The sequence below is a fragment of the Columba livia genome, chromosome 19 (assembly GCF_036013475.1).
Source record: "Columba livia isolate bColLiv1 breed racing homer chromosome 19, bColLiv1.pat.W.v2, whole genome shotgun sequence".
In the NCBI taxonomy this organism is placed as follows: domain Eukaryota; kingdom Metazoa; phylum Chordata; class Aves; order Columbiformes; family Columbidae; genus Columba; species Columba livia.
In genome coordinates this window covers 5,659,042-5,679,496 of record NC_088620.1, presented here as the reverse complement: position 1 = coordinate 5,679,496, position 20,455 = coordinate 5,659,042, and the positions used below count along the sequence as shown (strand labels likewise).

Sequence of the window (20,455 nt, the reverse complement as noted above, 5' to 3'; positions counted from 1 at the left end):
GAGGGAAGAGGGTGTCCCTCAAAGCCAAATCTTGTTTTATAGAAAATTTTCTAGTTCATCGCATGAAATAGCGACTGTAATTTGCGTATCTGGAATCAGAAGCCAAAGTTGTACCTTATTGTGGTTTTGCCTTTATCAGAACTTCAGTGTTTTGTTTGTAGCATTTATCCTTTCCATCTCTTTATAACAGGCACGCCTGGCTGCCCTGGCTGACCAGTGGCAATTCCTGGTGCAGAAATCAGCAGAGAAGAGTCAGAAACTGAAAGAAGCTAATAAGCAACAGAATTTCAATACTGGCATCAAGGACTTTGATTTCTGGCTTTCGGAGGTAACTGAGATTAGTGTTATTTACTTACAAGACTTGTTTTTCTAAGTTTGGACTCCCTTTGCTGATGTCAGGTTTTGTGGGGTACAGTCCACTTTGAGCAAGCCTAGATTTATTTTGAAAGAAATCTCTATTATGACTGAAAGTCTTGTGGACGCTCTTATGTTACTATCTATAAATAATAGGGTAAGAAGCAGCATATTTGCATAGAATCTGTTTTTAATTAATCAGGTGATGAGGCAAAGGTTTATCCACACTGTAGAAAATTGAGAAGATAATTAATTTTCACAGTTTTAAAGACACAATTTCAAGAGGTTTGTGAAAACACAACTTGGTTTTCCTTCCCCAACCCCAGGTGGAGGCTTTATTGGCATCTGAAGACTATGGAAAGGACTTGGCATCAGTTAACAACCTTCTGAAGAAACACCAATTACTGGAGGCTGATATATCTGCTCATGAGGTATTGCCTTCTCTTTCAGTTTTGGAAGATAAATCATAGTAATCAGCAAATTCTACAGGTACCACTTCAACACATGCTGTAGTCAAATACTTGTTGAAACGTGTTTTCTTAATAAAAACTGTGACTCTGCACAGCAGCCTGATTATGATTTTTATGCTGACATAACAGACACAGAAATGAGATCCAAGCAATTCACAGAGATTTTCACCCACGTTTCCAGGATCGCCTGAAGGATCTGAACAGTCAGGCCGACAGCCTGATGACCAGCAGCGCTTTCGATACTTCCCAAGTAAAGGATAAACGCGAGACCATCAATGGGCGCTTTCAGAGGATTAAGAGCATGGCAGCTGCCCGCCGTGCAAAGCTGAACGAGTCCCACCGCTTGCATCAGTTTTTCCGTGATATGGATGACGAGGAGTCCTGGATCAAGTGTGTATTTTGGATTTTCTGGGCCCTGGTTTTGGGGAATGTGCTTGCTGACAGCTTGCTGACAACAGTCATAGTCTGTGGCATGGGCTTTATAACTTGCCCTTTCCACAAGCGTGTGTCTGTACGAGAAATCACCTTTATGTCCTTTCAAGGAAAACTACATTCAACAACAGGTAAACTTTACAAAAGGCAGCAATCTTCTCAGAAAGAAAGCGGTACAGAAACTCCATCCTTCAGAGAGAAGTGATAGGCTGATAGGCCCTTTGTCACCTTTCTTTCTCCCACACATTAACTCCTGAGTGTGCTGTTTGCTGATAGCTCACGTAGACAATTTTTTCCATCCCAGATTTTTGGCTCTGAGGAGTATTTCCTTCCTTGTAGTGGGTTTGTTTTCCCCTTTTATCAGGTTTGACCTATAGAAGTAATTTTAAAATTTTATCTTTCTCTCCCGTGAATTTAGAGAGAAGAAACTGTTGGTCAGCTCAGAGGACTATGGCAGAGACCTGACTGGTGTGCAGAACCTTAGGAAGAAACACAAGCGCTTAGAAGCAGAATTAGCTGCCCATGAACCTGCTATCCAGGTAAACACCTCTCTCTGTGACAAATCTCTTTATAAGCAGCGTTTTTCTTGCTTGTGGCAAATATGAAAAGCAGTAATAGGTTTGCTGGAATACAAATAGAAGGCATAAGAGAGCGAGTGGCATTCTGTTAACTGTGTGTTTCTCTGCTTTGCAGGGAGTTCTAGACACCGGTAAGAAGCTTTCGGATGATAACACGATTGGAAAGGAGGAGATACAGCAGAGACTGGCTCAGTTTGTGGATCACTGGAAGGAGTTAAAACAGTTGGCAGCTGCCAGGTGTGTGAGACGTGTTTTTGTAAAATTCGGTGATAACTAGAACAGTTACATAGACTTATAATGACCAGGTTTGCTGAATTTTGAGGTTTAGCACATGTCACTGATGACAGACTCTTAGAGATGACTGACAAGAGTTTTAGTGATAATGTTCCTCAGTAGAAACATGAGGGTTTTTGAGGTGTGCTGCATTTAGCCTTTTCTTGCATAGACATGAAATTCTCTGGTTTTAATCTGCTACCAGGTTGTTTTCTGAACAGAAGCTGTTGGGAGAAATGATTCATTGTAGTCCTTCAGTAGCTGCAGCGTGTGTGGCCCTTTGTGGCCCAGTGACCATGGGTAGCTGCAGCCGTTGCCTCTGCTGCTGGAGAGGTGACGTGTGAACGATGGTGTGTTTAGGGTTCAGGCACTGACTCATTCTACCTTTCTTTTCCCAAACAGGGGCCAGCGTCTGGAGGAGTCTCTGGAGTACCAGCAGTTCGTGGCAAATGTTGAGGAAGAAGAAGCCTGGATCAATGAGAAAATGACACTGGTGGCCAGCGAGGACTATGGGGACACCCTTGCTGCTATCCAGGTATGGAGAAAGTTATCAGCTCTTTTTCTTGTTTCATTATTGTTGGTTAGAGCTTAGCAAACCTTTTCTTTAACTGTCTTTCCAATTTAGAGGGTATTGTTGGTTCCTTTGGAAGGCCTACATTGCAAAAAACATCAATTCCTTTTATGAAAGCATCCCAAGTATGTTGTTTCTTGTGGAAATTACTTCCAGTTTGGTGTAGCTTTGCATCTCTTGACCTCTGATGCGCCGTCCTGGTTAATGCACATGGCTGAAGTTATACTGGAAGGCGATATCAGTCTCCTCCTGTCCACAGGAAAACAGCAAGTTTGCTAACCAGCTAAGATTAACAGGTTTTGTCAGAAAAAAAAGTTGATGCTAGCTGATTTATAACAATAAATTATTTTTTTGATTTATTTTTAATAAGTGGTGAGAAACTATATTAAAAAGTGACCGTGTCTCGTATTTGCAGGGCTTGCTGAAAAAGCACGAAGCATTCGAGACTGATTTCACCGTCCACAAAGACAGAGTGAACGATGTTTGTACCAATGGAGAGGATCTCATTAAAAAGGTGAGCGTAAAATAATAAAGAAAGAGCTTCAAAGGCTGCCCAGGATGTTTCACATCAAAGTAGACTTACTCTTCTCTGATTTGTCATCTCTTTGAAAAGAGCTTTTACTCATTTTTGCAGCTGAATAAGCTGTCGGTGTTAACTGCTTTCAAAGCTGTTTCTTAGAGAAAATCTTTCAGTTGAATCCTTGCTCTGTCATCACCTTCCTGGATGCCTTGGAAGACCTTAAGATGATACAGTGTGTGTTTTGTTTTGTTTTCTCTCCTGTAACGTAGAACAATCACCATGTGGAGAACATCACAGCCAAGATGAAGGGCCTGAGAGGCAAGGTGTCCGATCTGGAGAAAGCGGCAGCTCAGAGGAAAGCCAAACTGGATGAGAACTCTGCCTTCCTCCAGTTCAACTGGAAAGCAGATGTCGTGGAGTCGTGGATAGGTACGTTCTGAACTGGGGCACAGCACCTTGTCACAAAGGAGTTTGAAATGCTCTTCAAAAGATCTCAAATGGCTCCTCACTTGCTGTTGTAACAAGGAGACCTAAACCCAAAGTAATCAGCAGTGCTACACTTGATTAATGCTTTTGAGACAACCTGATCTGCAGTAGAGGGCATGTCTGAGCTGGAGACATTGACATTTTAGCTAAATGTGTTTTATTTTCCAGGTGAGAAGGAGAACAGTCTGAAGACAGATGATTATGGACGTGACCTCTCATCTGTGCAGACACTGCTGACCAAACAGGTGAGTGCTAACGCTGGGTCCACCCCCTAAGTGATGGAGAGAACAAGTGAACTCTTCTGCAACACAAGGATCTGGTGTTTACGTTTGAAATATGTGCAGGATATTTGAATGGTTACATAAAAATACAATCTTTTTTTTTTTTTTTTTAATGCTTCAGGAAACTTTTGATGCTGGACTTCAGGCTTTCCAGCAGGAGGGAATCGCAAACATCACTGCTCTGAAAGACCAGCTCCTTGCAGCCAAACACATCCAGTCCAAGGCCATAGAGGCTCGGCACGCGTCCTTGATGAAACGCTGGAATCAGCTGCTTTCTAATTCTGCTGCCAGGAAAAAGAAACTCTTGGAGGCTCAGGAGCATTTCAGAAAGGTAAATGGCCAAACCCTGGGGCTACAAAAATCTGATTGTTCTCTTTGGAAACAAAAAACCACTCAACCCTTGCACCTTCTGCAGCTTTTTCACTTGCAGCTAATGATTATGGAGATCCTGATGCCTTGTCATAAGGATTTTTTTACATGTTTGCAAGAAATAAGTAATAAAGGCAAACTGCCATTGATATATGTTAATTCCAGATCCACTCATCTGGGATATTTGCGTTACTCCGGAACTGAACTGAACAACTGGATTGTTTTCTCTTGTCAAGGTTGAGGATCTGTTCCTGACTTTTGCCAAGAAGGCGTCTGCCTTCAACAGCTGGTTTGAGAACGCTGAAGAGGACCTGACGGATCCCGTGCGCTGTAACTCGCTGGAAGAAATCAAAGCGCTGCGAGAAGCTCACGATGCTTTCCGTTCCTCCCTGAGTTCCGCCCAGGCTGACTTCAACCAGCTGGCAGAGCTTGATCGCCAGATCAAGAGCTTCCGTGTAGCCTCCAACCCGTACACTTGGTTTACTATGGAGGCTCTTGAAGAAACCTGGAGGAATCTGCAGAAAATTATCAAGGCAAGTCAGAGACTCTTTTCATAGTTTATAACCTTTCCAGCCTTCCCTGGAAGTTGTCATCCAAGCTAATTCATACAGGAGTTTGTCACTATGCTACAGAAGGAAATACCTCAAAAATTGGGAGCAAAGAAAAACATTCCATTAGCTGTAAACTTGTTTTCATGGTCTTGCATTTGCTGTCTTTCAAAAGAGAAAGCACGTGTCCCTCGCTTCCTAACTATCAAATGTTTCACGTCCATGTTGTGCAGCAAAGTAGCTGCTGGTTCAACTCCAGTTCTCAGGACTTCAGTAGGAACGCTCTGTGTTGTCTTAGATTATTTTTGTCTTGATATCCAGGATGGTCTCTGAGCCCTCAGTCTTGTTTGGAGCTTCAGCACTCTGCTGCTCTGCAGCTCCTAGTTTTTGGGGCTCTGTTACAGAATGGGAGCAATCACATAATTTCTCTGTTTGAAATGATTTTTGTTCATTTCTCAGGAACGTGAACTGGAGCTGCAGAAGGAACAACGAAGGCAGGAAGAAAATGACAAACTGCGCCAGGAATTTGCTCAGCATGCCAATGCTTTCCACCAGTGGATTCAGGAGACCAGGTATAGTTTGTCTTCCCAGGAGCTGCCCTCAAAGAATTCCTCAGCTAATATTTGTACCTGTCCTATATCTCTTTGGTCTGTCCAAGTTGTAAATGTTTCCTGCTGAAAAAAACCGATTCATGACTTGTTCATTTCCTGCAGTTGGGATTCAAGGGAGGCCCTGTTAGCTCCAGGGAAGAGGAAAGCCCTGAAACGCCAGGCTTTAAAAATGTCTGCTTCTGAATTAATTTATTTGCAGTAATTCCATTTATCCAGAACTTCACTCTTCTCCAGTAATTCCTGAACCGGTCTGCAGCATGGCTGGGGTGGGGAACAAAGAGCTCCACGGAGACTGAAGTGCCAGTGGTGTTTCTGTTAATGCTCCTTTCATATTGAATAGTATATTACGAATCTTACTAGAATTTTAAGAGAGAAAGAAGCTGTGGAGAAACTACTTTGTAAACACTTGGGGTGGTGTCTAGTAATATCCTTGCCTAGGAGAAGGAGTAAAGATTTAACAGCTGTGTTACAAATAAAACGTCTCAAGGTCCAGACCTGCAGTGAACTGAAGAGCGTGTTTGCAGCAGCCACGGGTAACGGTGCTCGGACGGCGTCGTTAGCCGGTTCTGACGCACTTGGGTTGTGCTTTAGAGGAGGTGGGCTCTGTTTTCCTGTAATCCTGTGATTCTCCCTCTCTGTGTGTTTACAAATAGTTCTGGATGTGTCTTCATGAAATAATGCAATATAAATACGATTTTTAACTTTTTGATGTTTGCTTCCCACCCAAATCTCTGTCCCTCTCTTACTGTCTTGTCTCTGTCCTGCTGCCTGATGTTTGGATCTTCACATTCTACAGGACTTACCTGCTAGATGGGTTAGTATCGAATTTTATATCTTTAAAAGCGTGGTGTGTTCTGCTCTGTCTGTTCTCTTCTGTCCTTACATGGCTTGTGAAAGCTGCGCTGAAACCCCTTTTATTTGAAAAGAGCGACCTGTGGCTGAGGAGCAGACACAGGAAACAAGATTTTGGAGTCAATTAAGTATAAACCAGTAAAAACATAACGATTTCCTAGTCAAAAGCAGGAGAAATTATTGAGTAGCCACTGGCATACCATGGAGTCCAGCCTTTGTTCTTGGGTCTGAGAGCTTGCATGAGAAAACTCTTAATCTGATGAGATGTGGGAGAACATGGAATAGTCTGGCCTTGGAAAACAACTGACATTCCTGGTTTTCCAACAGACACTTGCTTAGTGAAATAAACTTTTCCATTATAACCATTCTCAGAACAATTAAAGCTTCAAAGTATTGACCATTTTTGGTAAGGTGGAGGGAAGATTCCTATGAAGAAGCTTTACTGAAATTGTTTATCTTGGAACTCTAGTCTGCAAAAATGAACCAGCCGTTTTTTAATCTGCTGCATAACCACGCCCCACAAGGATCAAATTCTTGATAGGTGAAAACCTTGTACCATCAAACTGCAGGCGAGTCTGTGGGGTCAAACCCACTTTGTGTCCACAGGAATAGTTCCCGATGAGGACACGTGCTGGTCATTGTCAAGAAGTGGAAAGGATATCACGCGGTCTTTAAATGTCTTGAGATGGCCAAACCCTCTGAAAGTGTGTCTGTCCATTTACATTTCTTTAGTATTAAAGGTCTGCAGCACAACAGCAGCTTTGTAATGAGAGCTCATGTAAAGGCGAGCAAAGCGGCTGGGCCTGGCGCAGCGGGTTCGGTTCGCCCGCAGAGCGGGAACCCGCTCCTGGGGAGCAGCTTTTCATAATAAAAGGGTGGAATCTCTGCAGATAACTGTGCTTCTTATTTGCTCTGTAACCATCACAGTGTCTTGTGTTCTGCTGTTTCTGCCAGATAAAAATAATTCGACCCATTTTTGTTGTACAGTTTAATGGAACCAAGCAGATTTTCCTGGAACGGATGCCCAATTCTCTGCTCCTTTGTAAAGTAGTTTTGTAGATTAGTTCTGGTATCTGAGAACGAGCGAACAGAAAGGAGCCATTTACTAAAAGCCGTAGGGTCAGAGTTGGAGATCACCATGCCAAGCTCTTTTGTTGAACAAATTACCAGGCCGCTGATACGCCAGCCAGGGTTTGTCCTTAATTCTGCGTGACTAGCTAAATGCAGCCTGAGCTGAGAGAGGCGCTGGCTGCGCTCGGCCTCCCTGGGCAGGCACGGCAGAGCTTCCGAGGAGGTTCGAGACCGAGCTGTTGAGCGTCCCGTACCGCTCGTGTGCACCCGGCGCTGCCTGGAGGGTGTTTCTGGGGTCAGGAGAGAGAAGGATTTGGAGGTTAAAGAAGCCGTAGAGGAGTTAACTGCAAGAGTTCAGTTTGTCTCTTAGCGAGACTCTCACTTTTGTGTGACTTACACAAAAATAATAACATTTAAAAATTATTTTTGTGTATGTGCAACCAGCATTGGAATAATTTCCCTTCATTAAGTTCTTGCTCGTGTTTGCTGCAGGGTGCTGCTGGCTTGGAGTGTGGCGCCGCTGCAGTGGCCGCGTTTGGATGTGTTCTTTCCTCTGTTCTTTCTTCCTTCCTTTTTGGCATTTACTTGGTTTCTTTTCTTTGACTAGCATAGCGTATCGTCGTGTCATTCGTGTCTATCAGTATGAAGTTGGGGATGATCTATCTGGAAGGTTTTTTTTCCTCTTATTTTCTTACCTCACTTTGGTTTTCAAATGCACCCTTTAATTCCAAGGCTCGCTTTCCTTCCAACTAACTCACGCCTTAGAGATGCTTGGAGGTTTGTTTCCCTGTTGACTCCTGGTTGGTTCCCGGTTCCCTGCTCGGGGTCCTGGGCCTGCGCTTTGTCTCTGCAGACACGCGTTGACTCTGAGCTTAACCCTGTGCTGAGAATCGCCCAGACGTTTGGTGCGTTTTCATTGCTACAGAGTGACTCAGCGCTTGAAATCCCCTTCTTAAGAAGCTCAAAAGCACGTAGGATAGATTTCAGTGGGGATGAAAACCTGAGTTTAGTGACGTAAATACCGGTGACTTAAGTACCTGCTGTCCCTGCACGGGTCACTGGGAACCCCCCCACGCGTTGGACGGACAGAGGTTCTGAAACGCTGCTGCTTACAGGTCGCTTAGGATCTTGGGGGGAAAAAAGCAGCATCCAGAGACTTTCCCTGTCTTGTCCATACGATGTGGATCTTGGAGACCATCCCACAGCGGTGGGGTGGGGCTGCAGCTGTGCCCCCCGCTCCGTGTGAGATGGGACTGAGAGGGGTGGCCGGGCCGCAGCTGCTCTGGGCGCGGGGTGGGGAACGGCGACTGTCCAGCACCCGCTGCGGTGTTCTGTGCGAACTGTGCCACGTTAAGATGACTCTTAAACCAAACCAGTAGTTTTCATAGACTTTTCTCCCCATGTAACACACCCCTGTAGAGCTCCTGTCCCGTACTGGCCAACAGAGCCCGACTCCGGGGACTCACCTGTAGCTGGTGTGTGTGTGTGTGGGCACGGGGGTGGGACTGCACTCAGTTTCTAATTCCATGAGGTCCAGTAAAACGGGCGCTTTGGATCTGGCATGAAGTGTGGCTGCTGATCGCGGTGCCGTTCAAATGGGGCTAGAAATTAACTATATCAAGAAATAAGTATCAAACGAGATGTACACGTGTCAGTCTGAAATAGGATGAGTCAGAACAAACAAAACACAAAAAGTATTTATATATCTGCAGGAGAAAAACACCATTGTAAGGATTTTTAATTTCAAGGAAGGACTGTTAATTTCAAGCCCCACCTGTCATTTTTTGGGGAGAAGTGCTTGTTCTCACTATGACTCTGTGTTTAGGTCTTGCATGGTGGAGGAATCGGGAACGCTGGAATCGCAGCTGGAAGCCACTAAAGTAAGTGATGCCCACTCACCTCCTGCTGAAACACCTTTCCCAACGGGTGACTTGTGTGGCAAAATCTTAGATGTTTTTACACATTTTGAACACTGAAGAGACCTTTGGGATGACTGTTTATGTACCTGATGTCTATTTATATCACAAGCTGTTCAACAACACTGATGCCGTTTTCCTTTTTGCTCTTTTTTCTAAATGAGCAGGGTAGGGCAGAGAGGAGACAATATTTTCAGTACCTTTCCTAATAAGAGGGATATTTTGTCTCAAGAACTGTTTTGCAAGCCTGTTTCCAATAGTGTGCACGAAGAGGAACCTTGTTTTGAATACTATTTTACAAATCGCAGTATTATGTATATATAATCCCTTCCTCCCCTGCCAGCCTGTGCTCTAACACGTTCTTTTTAAGGCTGTTTCTTTGCACTTCTTGATTTTCTCCTCTTCTCTCCCTCGTAACAGCGCAAGCACCAGGAGATCCGAGCTATGAGGAGCCAGCTGAAGAAGATCGAGGACCTCGGGGCGGCCATGGAAGAGGCGCTTATCCTGGACAACAAGTACACGGAGCACAGCACCGTGGGGCTGGCGCAGCAGTGGGACCAGCTGGACCAGCTGGGGATGAGGATGCAGCACAACCTGGAGCAGCAGATTCAGGCTCGGTATTGTCCACCCCACGTGCCTAAAACCAAACCTCGCGCGGTCTGCGCTAATGAGTCTCTCCTGTGCTCTACGGGGTGCAGCGAGCTTGTGAATCCCACCACCTCCTGGCTCTTTCCCGGGGGACACAGCAGTTTGGAAATAGTTCCTGTTGGCCGTTAGCAATTACGAGATCTCAGTGGAATTTATTCGGTTGAGCTGTGGTGGTATTTGTCCTCACCTCTGATGCAGACGGCGGCTTGGGGCAGATGGACTCAGCAGTCCTGCAGTTTAGGAACTGCTCATGAGCTTTGCTGCTTCCTTTTCAGAAACACAACCGGAGTCACCGAGGAGGCCCTGAAGGAGTTCAGCATGATGTTCAAGTGAGTGGCAGGAAAGCGCGCCAGAGGAGCGCTCGGGGGGGTTCTGGCACGTGCGTGGCTCCTGTTCACAGGCTTCTCTGGCTGATCCGTTTGTAGCGGAGCCGCTGTGACCTCTGCCGGATGGCAGGAGGCTCCAGAGCCGCGCTGCTGGCACAGCCCGGCCAGAGCCTCTCCTGGGCACACTGGCCTGTGGAACTGGGAGTGCCGATGCATTCCAGCTGGGAATACCCCCCAGTTCAGACGATTTTTAAGCAAAGTAAATAATTTATCCTTATGTATGTTAGATAGACCTATTTACTGATTCAAGCTCACCTGTCTAGAACAGTGGACTAGTTATGTGGTTTAGTTTGCAGCCCAGTTTGCAGTTTAGAGCTTTCAATACTCAACAACTGACACTTAAAAATGTTGACTTTGTTTTCAGGCACTTTGACAAAGACAAGTCTGGACGACTTAATCACCAGGAGTTCAAGTCTTGCTTGCGCTCTCTGGGCTATGACCTGCCTATGGTTGAGGAAGGGGAGCCAGACCCAGAGTTTGAGTCTATTCTTGACACTGTGGATCCCAACAGGTACATGGGTTGGACCGTTTATTTTTATATTGCACATTTTATTGGGACCCTTTGGGCGGTCAGCAGGAAGGTCTGTCACAGGCTGAGGACTTTGCTTTCTTCTGTTGAGGAGAGGCTGTGGTGGTTTTCACAATAAATTATGTAAAATGGTCTCTATAAAGGTAAGAAAGATGGACACTTGTGAGGAAGAAATTCCCTTTAGAAAGTGATCTGGTGTTAAGACTTTCATTCCTCCCAGAAGAGCTAAAGCCTCTCAGGAGGGTACGGGAGCGCCGTGCTCTGGGTGTTAAGGGACGGCAGAGTTCACGCTGTGTTTCGCCGGCAGGGATGGGCACGTCTCGCTGCAGGAGTACATGGCGTTCATGATCAGCCGGGAAACGGAGAACGTGAAATCCAGCGAGGAGATCGAGAGCGCTTTCCGTGCGCTCAGCTCCGAGGGGAAGCCCTACGTGACCAAGGAGGAGCTCTACCAAGTAAGTTCTGGTTCCAGCCCACCAGGGAGGAACACACAGAGGCTTTTTGTTTGTGGGTTATTAACAAAAACCAGCACTAATTGCTTGGAGGCTCGTGTCACTGTAGTTGAGTCAGTTCTGGACCTGCCAGGGTCTCCTGTGCAGCAAACGCAGAAACGGTAACAGCCCTACCCAGCTGCTTTTGTGGTTCTGTAGAGGAAAAGCTTTTAACTGCCAAAGAACTCAGGCTGAGTAAAACAAGAGCTACACCAGGGCCTGGGAAGGGAGGGTGTTCGCTAGGTCTGTCCTCAGAAACTTGTGCTTCCCTTTCATCACCTGGGAGACTAGAGGGAGATGTTTCTCCAGTGATTCAAGGGAGAAACTTAAGCTTGAGCTCAGTGTGAACATCTCCTCCCTCTCACGGCCCTGCCAAGACAGCAAGTTTTTCCTGTCTGAACCCCACAAGCTGGCAGGGAAAGAAAGAGGTTGCGCTTCTTCCTTCTATCAGTTACCGGTTCTGTTTTCTCTTGGGTGGGAAAACTCGGGTCAGACCTTCCAACCCTTACCCGAATGGTGCAAACGTTTCCCCGCCGGGTGCAGTTCTGCTGCTCCGAGCTGTGCCCCGGGCAGGGCGGCCTGTGACGCTCAACGCGCCCGTCTCCATCTCCGCGCTCTGTCTTTCAGAACCTGACCCGGGAACAAGCCGATTACTGCATCTCTCACATGAAGCCCTACATGGACGGCAAGGGCAGAGAACTGCCTTCTGCCTACGACTACATAGAATTTACACGTTCACTCTTTGTGAATTGATCTAAAACACTAGTACCAAAAGATGCAAAGAACATGCTCACGTTTGCTGATGATAGCTCTGCATGTGTCTCTCTTCGTGTTCTACAATAATCAATGTTATTTTATGATGATGTAACCTGAAACTGCTTAGCTTAAAACTCTTAGGGAAAATAAATATATTGCAGTGTGCTTCAATAAAAGTTACTGGTCGAACCACATCAGCTTGTGTTTAATGATTAAATGGATATTTAACTGTTACGTGGATGAAACTCCAGCTGCTGTAGGTACGTGTGTTTCAGAGGCCGCGCTGCGGAAGGCGCGTGGGCAACTTCTCCTGAGCCAGAGCAAGTTTCAGGCAGCCGTGGTGTTGCTGCCTCAGTCCGCGATCTCGTTCGCCAGCTGCTCCAGGCGACTCTGCTCCCTGGGTCCCTGCTCAGTGAAGTCAGAGCTCAGCCGCCAGACTCGGACAGTGCCGGTGCCGTCCCCTGCTGCCAGCAGCCCGGGCTGCTTGGCGTTAAATTCCAAACAGTAGACGGGGCGCCCACCCGCGGCCTGCTTCAGGGAAACCACAGGCTTCTGCGAGCTCTTCTCCAAGTCAAACAGGTGCACGTCTCCTATAAAACATACACATTTGTGGCAGCGGATTTTGTATTTAACACATCTGCTTAGTCTGGAACTTAAAGTGGTTCTTTTTAAACTGTTTCCCCCTCGATGCTCTCTCGGCTGTGAAGGTGACATCACTCTGGGACAGCGCAGGTTTATTCTGCTGTCAGAGAACTGAAACCAGCTTCCCAAATTCTGTGAAATCTCTCTTAATTCAAAAATGTTTGGGTAATTTTCTAAGGAAAAAGTTATTGTTTTAAAGCAGTAGCTCTAGAAGCAAATACCAAAACCAAGGGAGCCAGAAGTAAGTTTCAGGCAGAGCGACCTCGCTGTGTCGGAGCCCCGTGAAGGGCTGTGGCAGCACAAGCAAAGGTACCATCAAAAGTGAAAAATAAGTGACTGAATCATCTGGCTACAGTTAGAAATTACTCCATTATAGTAATCACACAGTACAAACAATGGTCACTGCTTGTGGGAAATGCTAATCAGTACAATTGACTTGTACTAATTAATACCCAGCAGAATCTGAATGTTATGCCTGAGAAAAGGCACCGGCAGTTACTTGCCTTCCCCAGATGCAGCTGCAAAGACCAGCGGTCGAACTGGAGACCAGCGCACACAGAAGAGGTATTTCTTAGATAACTGAAGGGAAATGAGGGGTTGTGTCTGTAACATGGAGTGCAGGTGAACTTGTCCATCAGTCCCACAGCTCAGAAAGAGGTTCCTGGGGGAGGGAGGAAGCAAGAAACAACTTTATAGGTTTTATTGCTAAGGATATAGAACAAAATTCACTGAAGGAGTGTGATCTGGGACAATATCACTGCTTTGCAAAGGTCTGATTCTGTCCTAAAGCAGCAATTTCCAAGCCATAACCTGGGATGGGTTCTGTAGAGACACAGCTTTGTTACTGCCCTCAATTAAGCTTAATGAGGGTTGGGGTGTTGATGGTGGGGAAGCGCTGAGCTCAAATATGCATTGTGAGCGCTGTGTGTGCCTCATGCAAATGAAACGCAAACCTGGACTGTCAGCAGGTTTCACAGAAACGTGGCTTGGGGCCTTTTCCATGGCCAGTGGATGAATGCAGAGACCTCGGCTTCTCAGCTACGTTCGGGAAGCTACTACTGATAGCTGCAATGGGCACACCACTGATAAATCAGTTACTTTCTCAGCTCCTCCCCTTGACTTTAAATTGCTCCTTAATATTAACGTCTCAGGAAGGTGCTGATGTCCTGCCCTGGCCCAAGCTCAAGAGCGTGTTACTTATTTTGTGCCCACACGCAGCAGATTCAAGTGGGCAGCTTCACCAGAGCCAAGGGACGTTCATTCTCCCACAACAGGAAGCTACCTGATCAAGTTCCCAGTGCTGGGTGATCATTGTTTGGAAATCGTACACTCGCCACCCCCCGCAGCAGCTGTTTGAAAAACACACGTGCAGAGCCAGGCAGTGACTTGTGTAGAACGTGCAGGACCGGTGCCAGCTCCCAGCACTTGCCTGTGGAAGGGCGAGCAGCTGACAGAGTAGACGGGCCCGCCGTGCGGGGAGAAGGCGAGCTCGGCCGGCGCCCGGAGCGGAACGGAGCCGCCCAGCCGGTGCAGAGCCAGCGCCTCGGCCGCAGTGGAGCACCTCAGGGAAAAGCCGCTTTCCAGACCAACAACGAACACGCGGGGATCGAAGAGTGAAAAAGAGAGCGAGGTCACACCCACGGCGGTGTCTCCCCGGGCGAACTGGGAGAAAAAGAGACAAACCGGTTGTGGGCAGGGGCTGCAGTGACCCGCCCGTGCGGTTACAGCAGCACAAACCAGCCTGCCCGGAACTCTGCGAGCTGCACAACCTGCACCAGCAACGATGTTCGTGGTGCAGCTCAGCCTTTCAGCCCTGTAGTATCCTCCTACACAGGGATTCGTGTGAGTTAATGTTATTGTGAGCAAGTTCTCCAAGACAGCAGCTTCCCTTTAGAGCACGGCAAAACTTGGCTGTAGCCAGTCTTCCAAAGAGCTATTTCAGCATGGGAAAGGAGATGGGGACCATGGTTTAGCACATTATGTTCAACAGGGGCTTTTCCTGGCCCTTCACATGTGAAGGACAAGCTCCTCCATGTGTGCTCCAGAGTTGAGTGTTTTTGTGAAGCCAGCCCTCTGTGAACTGCTGCACTCACCTTCAGCCGAGCGCTGCGAGGGATCTGCTGAGCCACCACGGCGAACCCTTCGGCCAAGGCCAACCGACCATCCCGCTCCTCCCTCCACACCAGGATCTTTCCGTCCGTTGAGACGCTCAGCAGCCGGCAGTGCGTTCCGTGCTTTGCCTCGGGTAACCAGTTAACCTGTCCCAAACGCCACGGGCTCACGCCGAGGGGACTGTCACAACCGCCAACCCGCGGCTGGCACCCTGCGGTCCCCCCGCCCGCCGGGACAGCGTGGGAGCGGAGCCAGGCGGCAGCCGGGGTGTCGGTGCCAAACCAGCTCCTGCCGGGTGCTGGCGCACAGACAGACACGCTGGGGAGAGACGCGGCTGGGTGTTCAGGGCGCAATTCTGAATTGCAGTTTCTGTGGTTCACCCGCCACCACTTTTGAGACGTGGTAGTTACAGCACTGTCATCCAGCTAGAAACAGCCGCATTTTCCTGACCTTGAGATAAGACACAGATTACCCAGAGTCACAGGACTCCAGGAGGACAAAAAACCACTGGAAAGCCAGACAGCAGGACAAGTTGTGACCCTTCTGTGTAGCTTCAAGCTTCCAACTGAGGATCAGTGATACTTTGCTACTTACATTTTGAAACCATGAGTATCAGCTGTGTCTGCTTCAATAAACAGTTACAGAATAGGAATGGACCTACTCTTTGTTTATCCCAAATGGAGAAAAGTTATTTTTACTTAGAAGTGCCCATTTTAGCAAACACCTGTTCAGCAGCTGGATTTGGAGGAAAACAGCCAACGAAAAGAGGACAAAACCACTGAAACGCAGCAGCCGCAGGAAAAGCACCAGCAAGGTGAACGAGAACTACGAGTATGAAATAGAGCAAGAGCAGCTCTCGCCTCCCCGGCCGCGTGTGCGGTTACCTGGTAGACCGGGTCGGTGTGAGTGTCGTCCGTCATCCCCGTCCTCCAGATCACCGGGTCTTCTGTCCGGCTGGTGTCCCACACCACCAGCTCCCCGCTGAACAGGCCACCTCGAAGGGCAAAGAGAAAACATCTGAGGTCTAATAGCTCAAAACAAATGCACAAATGAAGCTCTGGCGGAAGCGGGCCCGCCGGCTTCAAAGGACTGGCAGCTCTACGCAGGGCACAGTCAGCTCTGGTGTAGGAGAATCCAGCTCTACTGAAACGAGTATGAGCTTAAATGGACTCTTCCCACTTAGAAGGGAATTCAGCCCTCATGTATCACGTCTCTGAGGAGATGATATTAAGGCAGATGTCACTGAAAAAGCAGCAAGTCCCAGCTCTCGCTCCAGAAGCAACAGCTATTGGGTGTTGGTTTGGGGAGCTGCAACACCATCGCTTCTGTGAAAAATCTGAGGCTGAGCGGAGAGAGAGACAAAAATCTTTCAAGCTGCAGGAAATGCGGGTACATTTCAGGTAGGATCCAAGGTACGAGTGACCCACCAGCTATCAGCGAAGGCCGGGAGGGGTGGAAAGCCACACACATGACAGAACTGGGGACATCCACCACGAGGTCAGGGCGCTGCGCATTCAACCCTCTCCTGTCCAGATTCCAGGTACAAATGTAGGATTTTTCTGTGCTCCAGTCCCCATCGTCCAGCCTGAAGAAGAGAAAGTTATGTATGTAGGTCTGACCTTGTCTGGTCGGCAGAGAATCCCGGGCTAGCAGAGTTCTGCTGTGCCCGACTCATCACTTAACCGTGCTGCTTTGTGGCTGGAAGGAAAACTGAGGTGAAGGGATCACGAGGTGATGAAACTTCTCTGCAGGCTACAGTACATGTCAGTGCAGTTACAGAACAAAGTGCCAACAAATACGTCTCAGATATAATTCACTATTCCAAGACCTACTAACTGTTCAAATAATGGGAACAATCTTACAGGGCACACACAGAAAGCTGCTGTATTTGGGAATGAAAATCCAGAGAGATCAAAGAGCTGCTGATTTACAAACTGGCTGAGCTGCAAACCACGTTTCCTCTAGAGGAGCCGTCGAAGACCCAGGGTGTGAGACACACAGCGAGGAAATATCTTCCCTGGAGGACTGAGAGGGGCTGAACAGACTTACCGAGTCTTGGCCTAAGATAAGCAGCATGATTTGAAGTCTGGGAACAGAGAACTTTCTTCACACCCACCGAACAGTGTTGGTGACCCCGCACAAATCACACCACACCCCACGGCTCTCGGTCCAGCCCTACGCCCATCGCACTTGTTTACCACAAATGGGTCATGAATTATTTATTACTCTGGGATGGTACTGGACACCTGCCACTGTACGTGGTTATTTTTACCTGTTTCATTTATCACACGCTTACCAAAATGTGATGTGTTCTGTCACTAGCACCACACTGACCAATGTGATGACCCGTCTCACTACAAGGAGACGATATGGAGGACAGAGATCTACAGAACAGTCAGTGGTCAGGGTAGGAAGCAAAGATTTTTAGCCTGACTTCTACTGCCTTTATTTGATGCTCTTAATTACTTTATTGGAAGATATATGATCAAATAAAAGGAGCAATTTTTAATTCAATGGGTAGTTCATCTGTGAAACTCCTTATTGGTGTTGTAGATGCTAAAAGTTTACAGAGATCCAGAGAGACTGAAAGTTCATGGAAGGGAATTCTGCCAAGGTAACCACAGACACAGAAACCACAGTCTCACCTGAAAATAGCTCTGGACTGGGAAAGCAGAGGGAGCAAGTAACACACAGGTTTGCCCGGTTTTACTCTCTCCTACACATTCACTCATGGATACCCATTTGCTGGGGATTTTAATTTAAGGACACCACAGGGAATAGAAAAAGGAATCAGGGCGCAGGAGGGCACAGAAAGGAGAAGCTGCTACACACATTCCATGGATTACATGCAAGTTTTGTCCAACTCTCATTTCAGAAACGGTTGTTGGCATCAGGCGCAGAACGAGTGCCAGGATACGCTGAGGTGCTAAGAGAGCACATTAAAAAACCATGATCTTCAAAGAAGATAAGCATGTACTTCCAAAACTCACTCATGTATATTTGCAAGTGCAGATTTTACATTTTCTCCTCACATAAAATCTACCTAGAAACAAATCAGTAAGAGTGTATGTATCCATTTCGAGCCAGGGGGGCGAGGGATAGAAGAAATAAAAGCCATAATTTAAGACTGCCCTGAGATTTTGTTGATTTGAATATCAACTATTTAACTTGCATAAGGTGTGTGTATATGTCTAGTTTATTACTGCACAAAAGTGAACATACCTAGAACTGAGAGCGCAGCTGAGGGTGATGTGATGTCCGAGTCCATTCGGATACTCACCGGCCGTACGAACACGCAACAACGGATCCGGTTGTGTTCCACGAGACGCTGGTAACCTGTAGGTTTTGATCCCGAGCCTCCGCGTATGACAACGTGTGCAAACACAACACCTGGAAGAGAGCAAACGCCCGCACTGCAACTGTTGCCTTTTAATTACCTCTGCACAGTTCAGGGGCTGCACAATTCTGGGAGGTTGTGCCCTGAAGATTTACAGCAGCGCCCCGGGTACGAGTGGGGCACTCGCTAAGCTTCCCAAGCAATGGTTTGAAAACAATGGTACCAATGCGTGCTGACTGATACAAATTGCTTCCACTCTTGAACATTGTATGATAAACAAATGTAATCTAAATAGGAAGAGCTGCCGAGTCACTGGCTGCAGCTGCTCCCAGACAACTGCTGGTGTGACGTGGGGCTGCTGGAAGCTGAAGATAAACCTACAGCCACTGCAGACCTGCCTCTCACAGAGCTGCGACAACAGTCGCTAGCAGGACAAACAGTTTTACCACAACCAAGGGAGAAAGCTGGAGGAAAAACCAACTAGTAATTTCTAATGAGTAGAAGGACAATCACAGCAGTAAGAAATAGAACTAACAAGTTAGAGCCGCTGCGACCAGCTCTGCTTGGGTAACGAGAAGGGTCTGAATTCTGTCAGCTTACTGTTTCGTTCTGATCTGCCCAGTTCACTTCAAAGCCATCGAAGGCTCGGCTTCTCCAGTTTTTATTCAGCTCTTTGATGACAGTGTCCTCCGCTCTCTGAAGGAACGACAGAAGACCAGCGTAATCTACATGGGCTTCCTGCTGGAAGTCTTGGGCAGCGTCTTCGCTGCGATCCGCCTGCACACCGGCATCTCGGCTGGTATGAGATTGTGATGCAGCTTCTGCTGTTGAAATTTTTGCAGTCTGGCAGCTTTTCTAGTAAAAAAAGACAAAGACTATAATGCAAACAGAAAAAAATGAGTGCTGCACAAAACATTCAAAGCATAGGGACATTGGAGCACACACGCACAGCTCTGGTCCGTGGTTAAAAGCAGGGCACCGGTGTAACTGTTGGGGTGTCGGGGATGTTTGTGTGACCGTCAGTGCTCTGTGAGGCTGAGCCGCCCCAGGGCCGGTCAAACCCGGGCCGTGTGCTCTTCAGCGTGGAACGGGAGGTGAGAAACGCACAAAGCCGCTCCAGAGGAAAGAGCAAACCCCAACACGGTGACACCCGCAGTGCCGCCTGCTCTCAAACCACCCAAACCGCCAGGCTGTGGCAGCTGCACCTGTGTTTCTTGGCCAGTTTGTACAAAGGGCCTAGATCAGTAAAACGCTGCCACTGGGCAGAACCAGCGGGCAGACCGGGTACCGGCAGGATGCAAACTCCCCGTGGAAAGGTCTCCGGCCCCGGCCGCGCTGAACCAGCGGGACCCGAGGGAGGTTCACGGAGGGGGCGAGTCGGGGGTGGGGAGGAGGAAGCGCCGCGGGCCCCACAGCCGCCTCGGGCCCGGCGCCCCCCGGGGGTACAGGAGCGAGCCCGAGCCCGCCCGGGGTCTCTCACCGCCTCGCAGCCCGCGCTCCGAGCGCTCCGCCACAGCGACTGCACGGCGGCGCCGGGCGCCGTCCCGTCCGCGAACATGGCGGCGAGCGGGGCCGCGGCACGACGAGCTCCCACCGCCTGCTCCGCGGGTTCCCATGGAAACGGGCGAGGCGCGGCGGGATGACGTCACCCGGAGCGACGGGACCGCTGGCCTGCGGGCGGTAAACTTACCCGGGCGGTGCCATGTTGGGGAAGGGCACGGAGGGTCTGTGACGGGCGGGCGGCGGCTGCATGTGGCGGGGGAGTACGGGCTGCCCCGGCACCGGCGGGTGCCTCGGCCGATACCTTTGTCAATGCTGTAGGTCCGGCGAGGGCTTCTCCTTCCCCTTCGGCTGCCCCAGCCGTGCCCGCCGGGGGCACAAGTGGCGGCACAGACGAGAGGGCGCAAGGGCTGCCAGGAGTTAAGATGGCGCCGGGGGCTGGGGGAACGACAAAGCCGCTGGCGGGGCGGCCCGGGCCGCATTGTGAGGAAAACCACGTTTGACAGCAATCCGATATTCGGCGACTGGTGGCGCAGAAGTCCCGCAGCGCTGAGCGGTACCGGCTGCGGCCCCTGGGGCTGCTCCGGAGCCGCTGACGGATGCCCGGACACAGGCCCGGGGGCTGCGCTCCGGAGCCCTCCGCCCTCCGAAGGAGGAATTATTCGTGATGTGAGAAACATAATTATAAATCCGCCACTTCGGTTAGTGTATACGGCGTGTTC

The 20,455-nt window shown here is 48.6% G+C and overlaps 2 protein-coding genes across 27 annotated transcripts in view; one reads left to right on the top strand and one right to left on the bottom strand.

Annotated features, from left to right (window-relative positions):
- Positions 1-12,336, top strand: part of SPTAN1 (spectrin alpha, non-erythrocytic 1) — a 47,067-nt gene extending 34,731 nt beyond the window's left edge. For 12 of the 26 annotated variants that reach the window (XM_065035267.1, XM_065035263.1, XM_065035257.1 and 9 more), the window contains 20 exons: positions 191-328; positions 681-785; positions 1,006-1,214; positions 1,675-1,795; positions 1,950-2,071; positions 2,510-2,642; positions 3,094-3,192; positions 3,468-3,627; positions 3,853-3,929; positions 4,087-4,296; positions 4,571-4,867; positions 5,342-5,454; positions 6,290-6,307; positions 8,024-8,086; positions 9,242-9,296; positions 9,753-9,949; positions 10,256-10,309; positions 10,731-10,877; positions 11,203-11,350; positions 12,014-12,336. In XM_065035267.1, coding sequence (XP_064891339.1) covers positions 191-328; positions 681-785; positions 1,006-1,214; positions 1,675-1,795; positions 1,950-2,071; positions 2,510-2,642; positions 3,094-3,192; positions 3,468-3,627; positions 3,853-3,929; positions 4,087-4,296; positions 4,571-4,867; positions 5,342-5,454; positions 6,290-6,307; positions 8,024-8,086; positions 9,242-9,296; positions 9,753-9,949; positions 10,256-10,309; positions 10,731-10,877; positions 11,203-11,350; positions 12,014-12,139 — 2,592 coding nt within the window. In that variant the 3' untranslated portion in view covers positions 12,140-12,336. The remainder of the gene's footprint in view (positions 1-190; positions 329-680; positions 786-1,005; positions 1,215-1,674; positions 1,796-1,949; positions 2,072-2,509; positions 2,643-3,093; positions 3,193-3,467; positions 3,628-3,852; positions 3,930-4,086; positions 4,297-4,570; positions 4,868-5,341; positions 5,455-6,289; positions 6,308-8,023; positions 8,087-9,241; positions 9,297-9,752; positions 9,950-10,255; positions 10,310-10,730; positions 10,878-11,202; positions 11,351-12,013) is intronic. The other 14 variants (XM_065035272.1, XM_065035269.1, XM_065035264.1 and 11 more) reach the window with 2 other exon arrangements.
- Positions 12,320-19,896, bottom strand: DYNC2I2 (dynein 2 intermediate chain 2). The gene is made up of 9 exons (XM_065035282.1): positions 19,714-19,896; positions 18,834-19,088; positions 18,177-18,286; positions 16,324-16,481; positions 15,781-15,890; positions 14,878-15,042; positions 14,214-14,446; positions 13,288-13,445; positions 12,320-12,732 (listed from the first exon to the last, which is right to left on the bottom strand). The coding sequence occupies exons 1-9, from the start codon at positions 19,789-19,791 to the stop codon at positions 12,494-12,496; spliced, it is 1,506 nt and encodes a 501-aa protein (XP_064891354.1). The 5' UTR covers positions 19,792-19,896; the 3' UTR covers positions 12,320-12,493.
- Between the last annotated feature and the right edge of the window lie 559 nt (positions 19,897-20,455).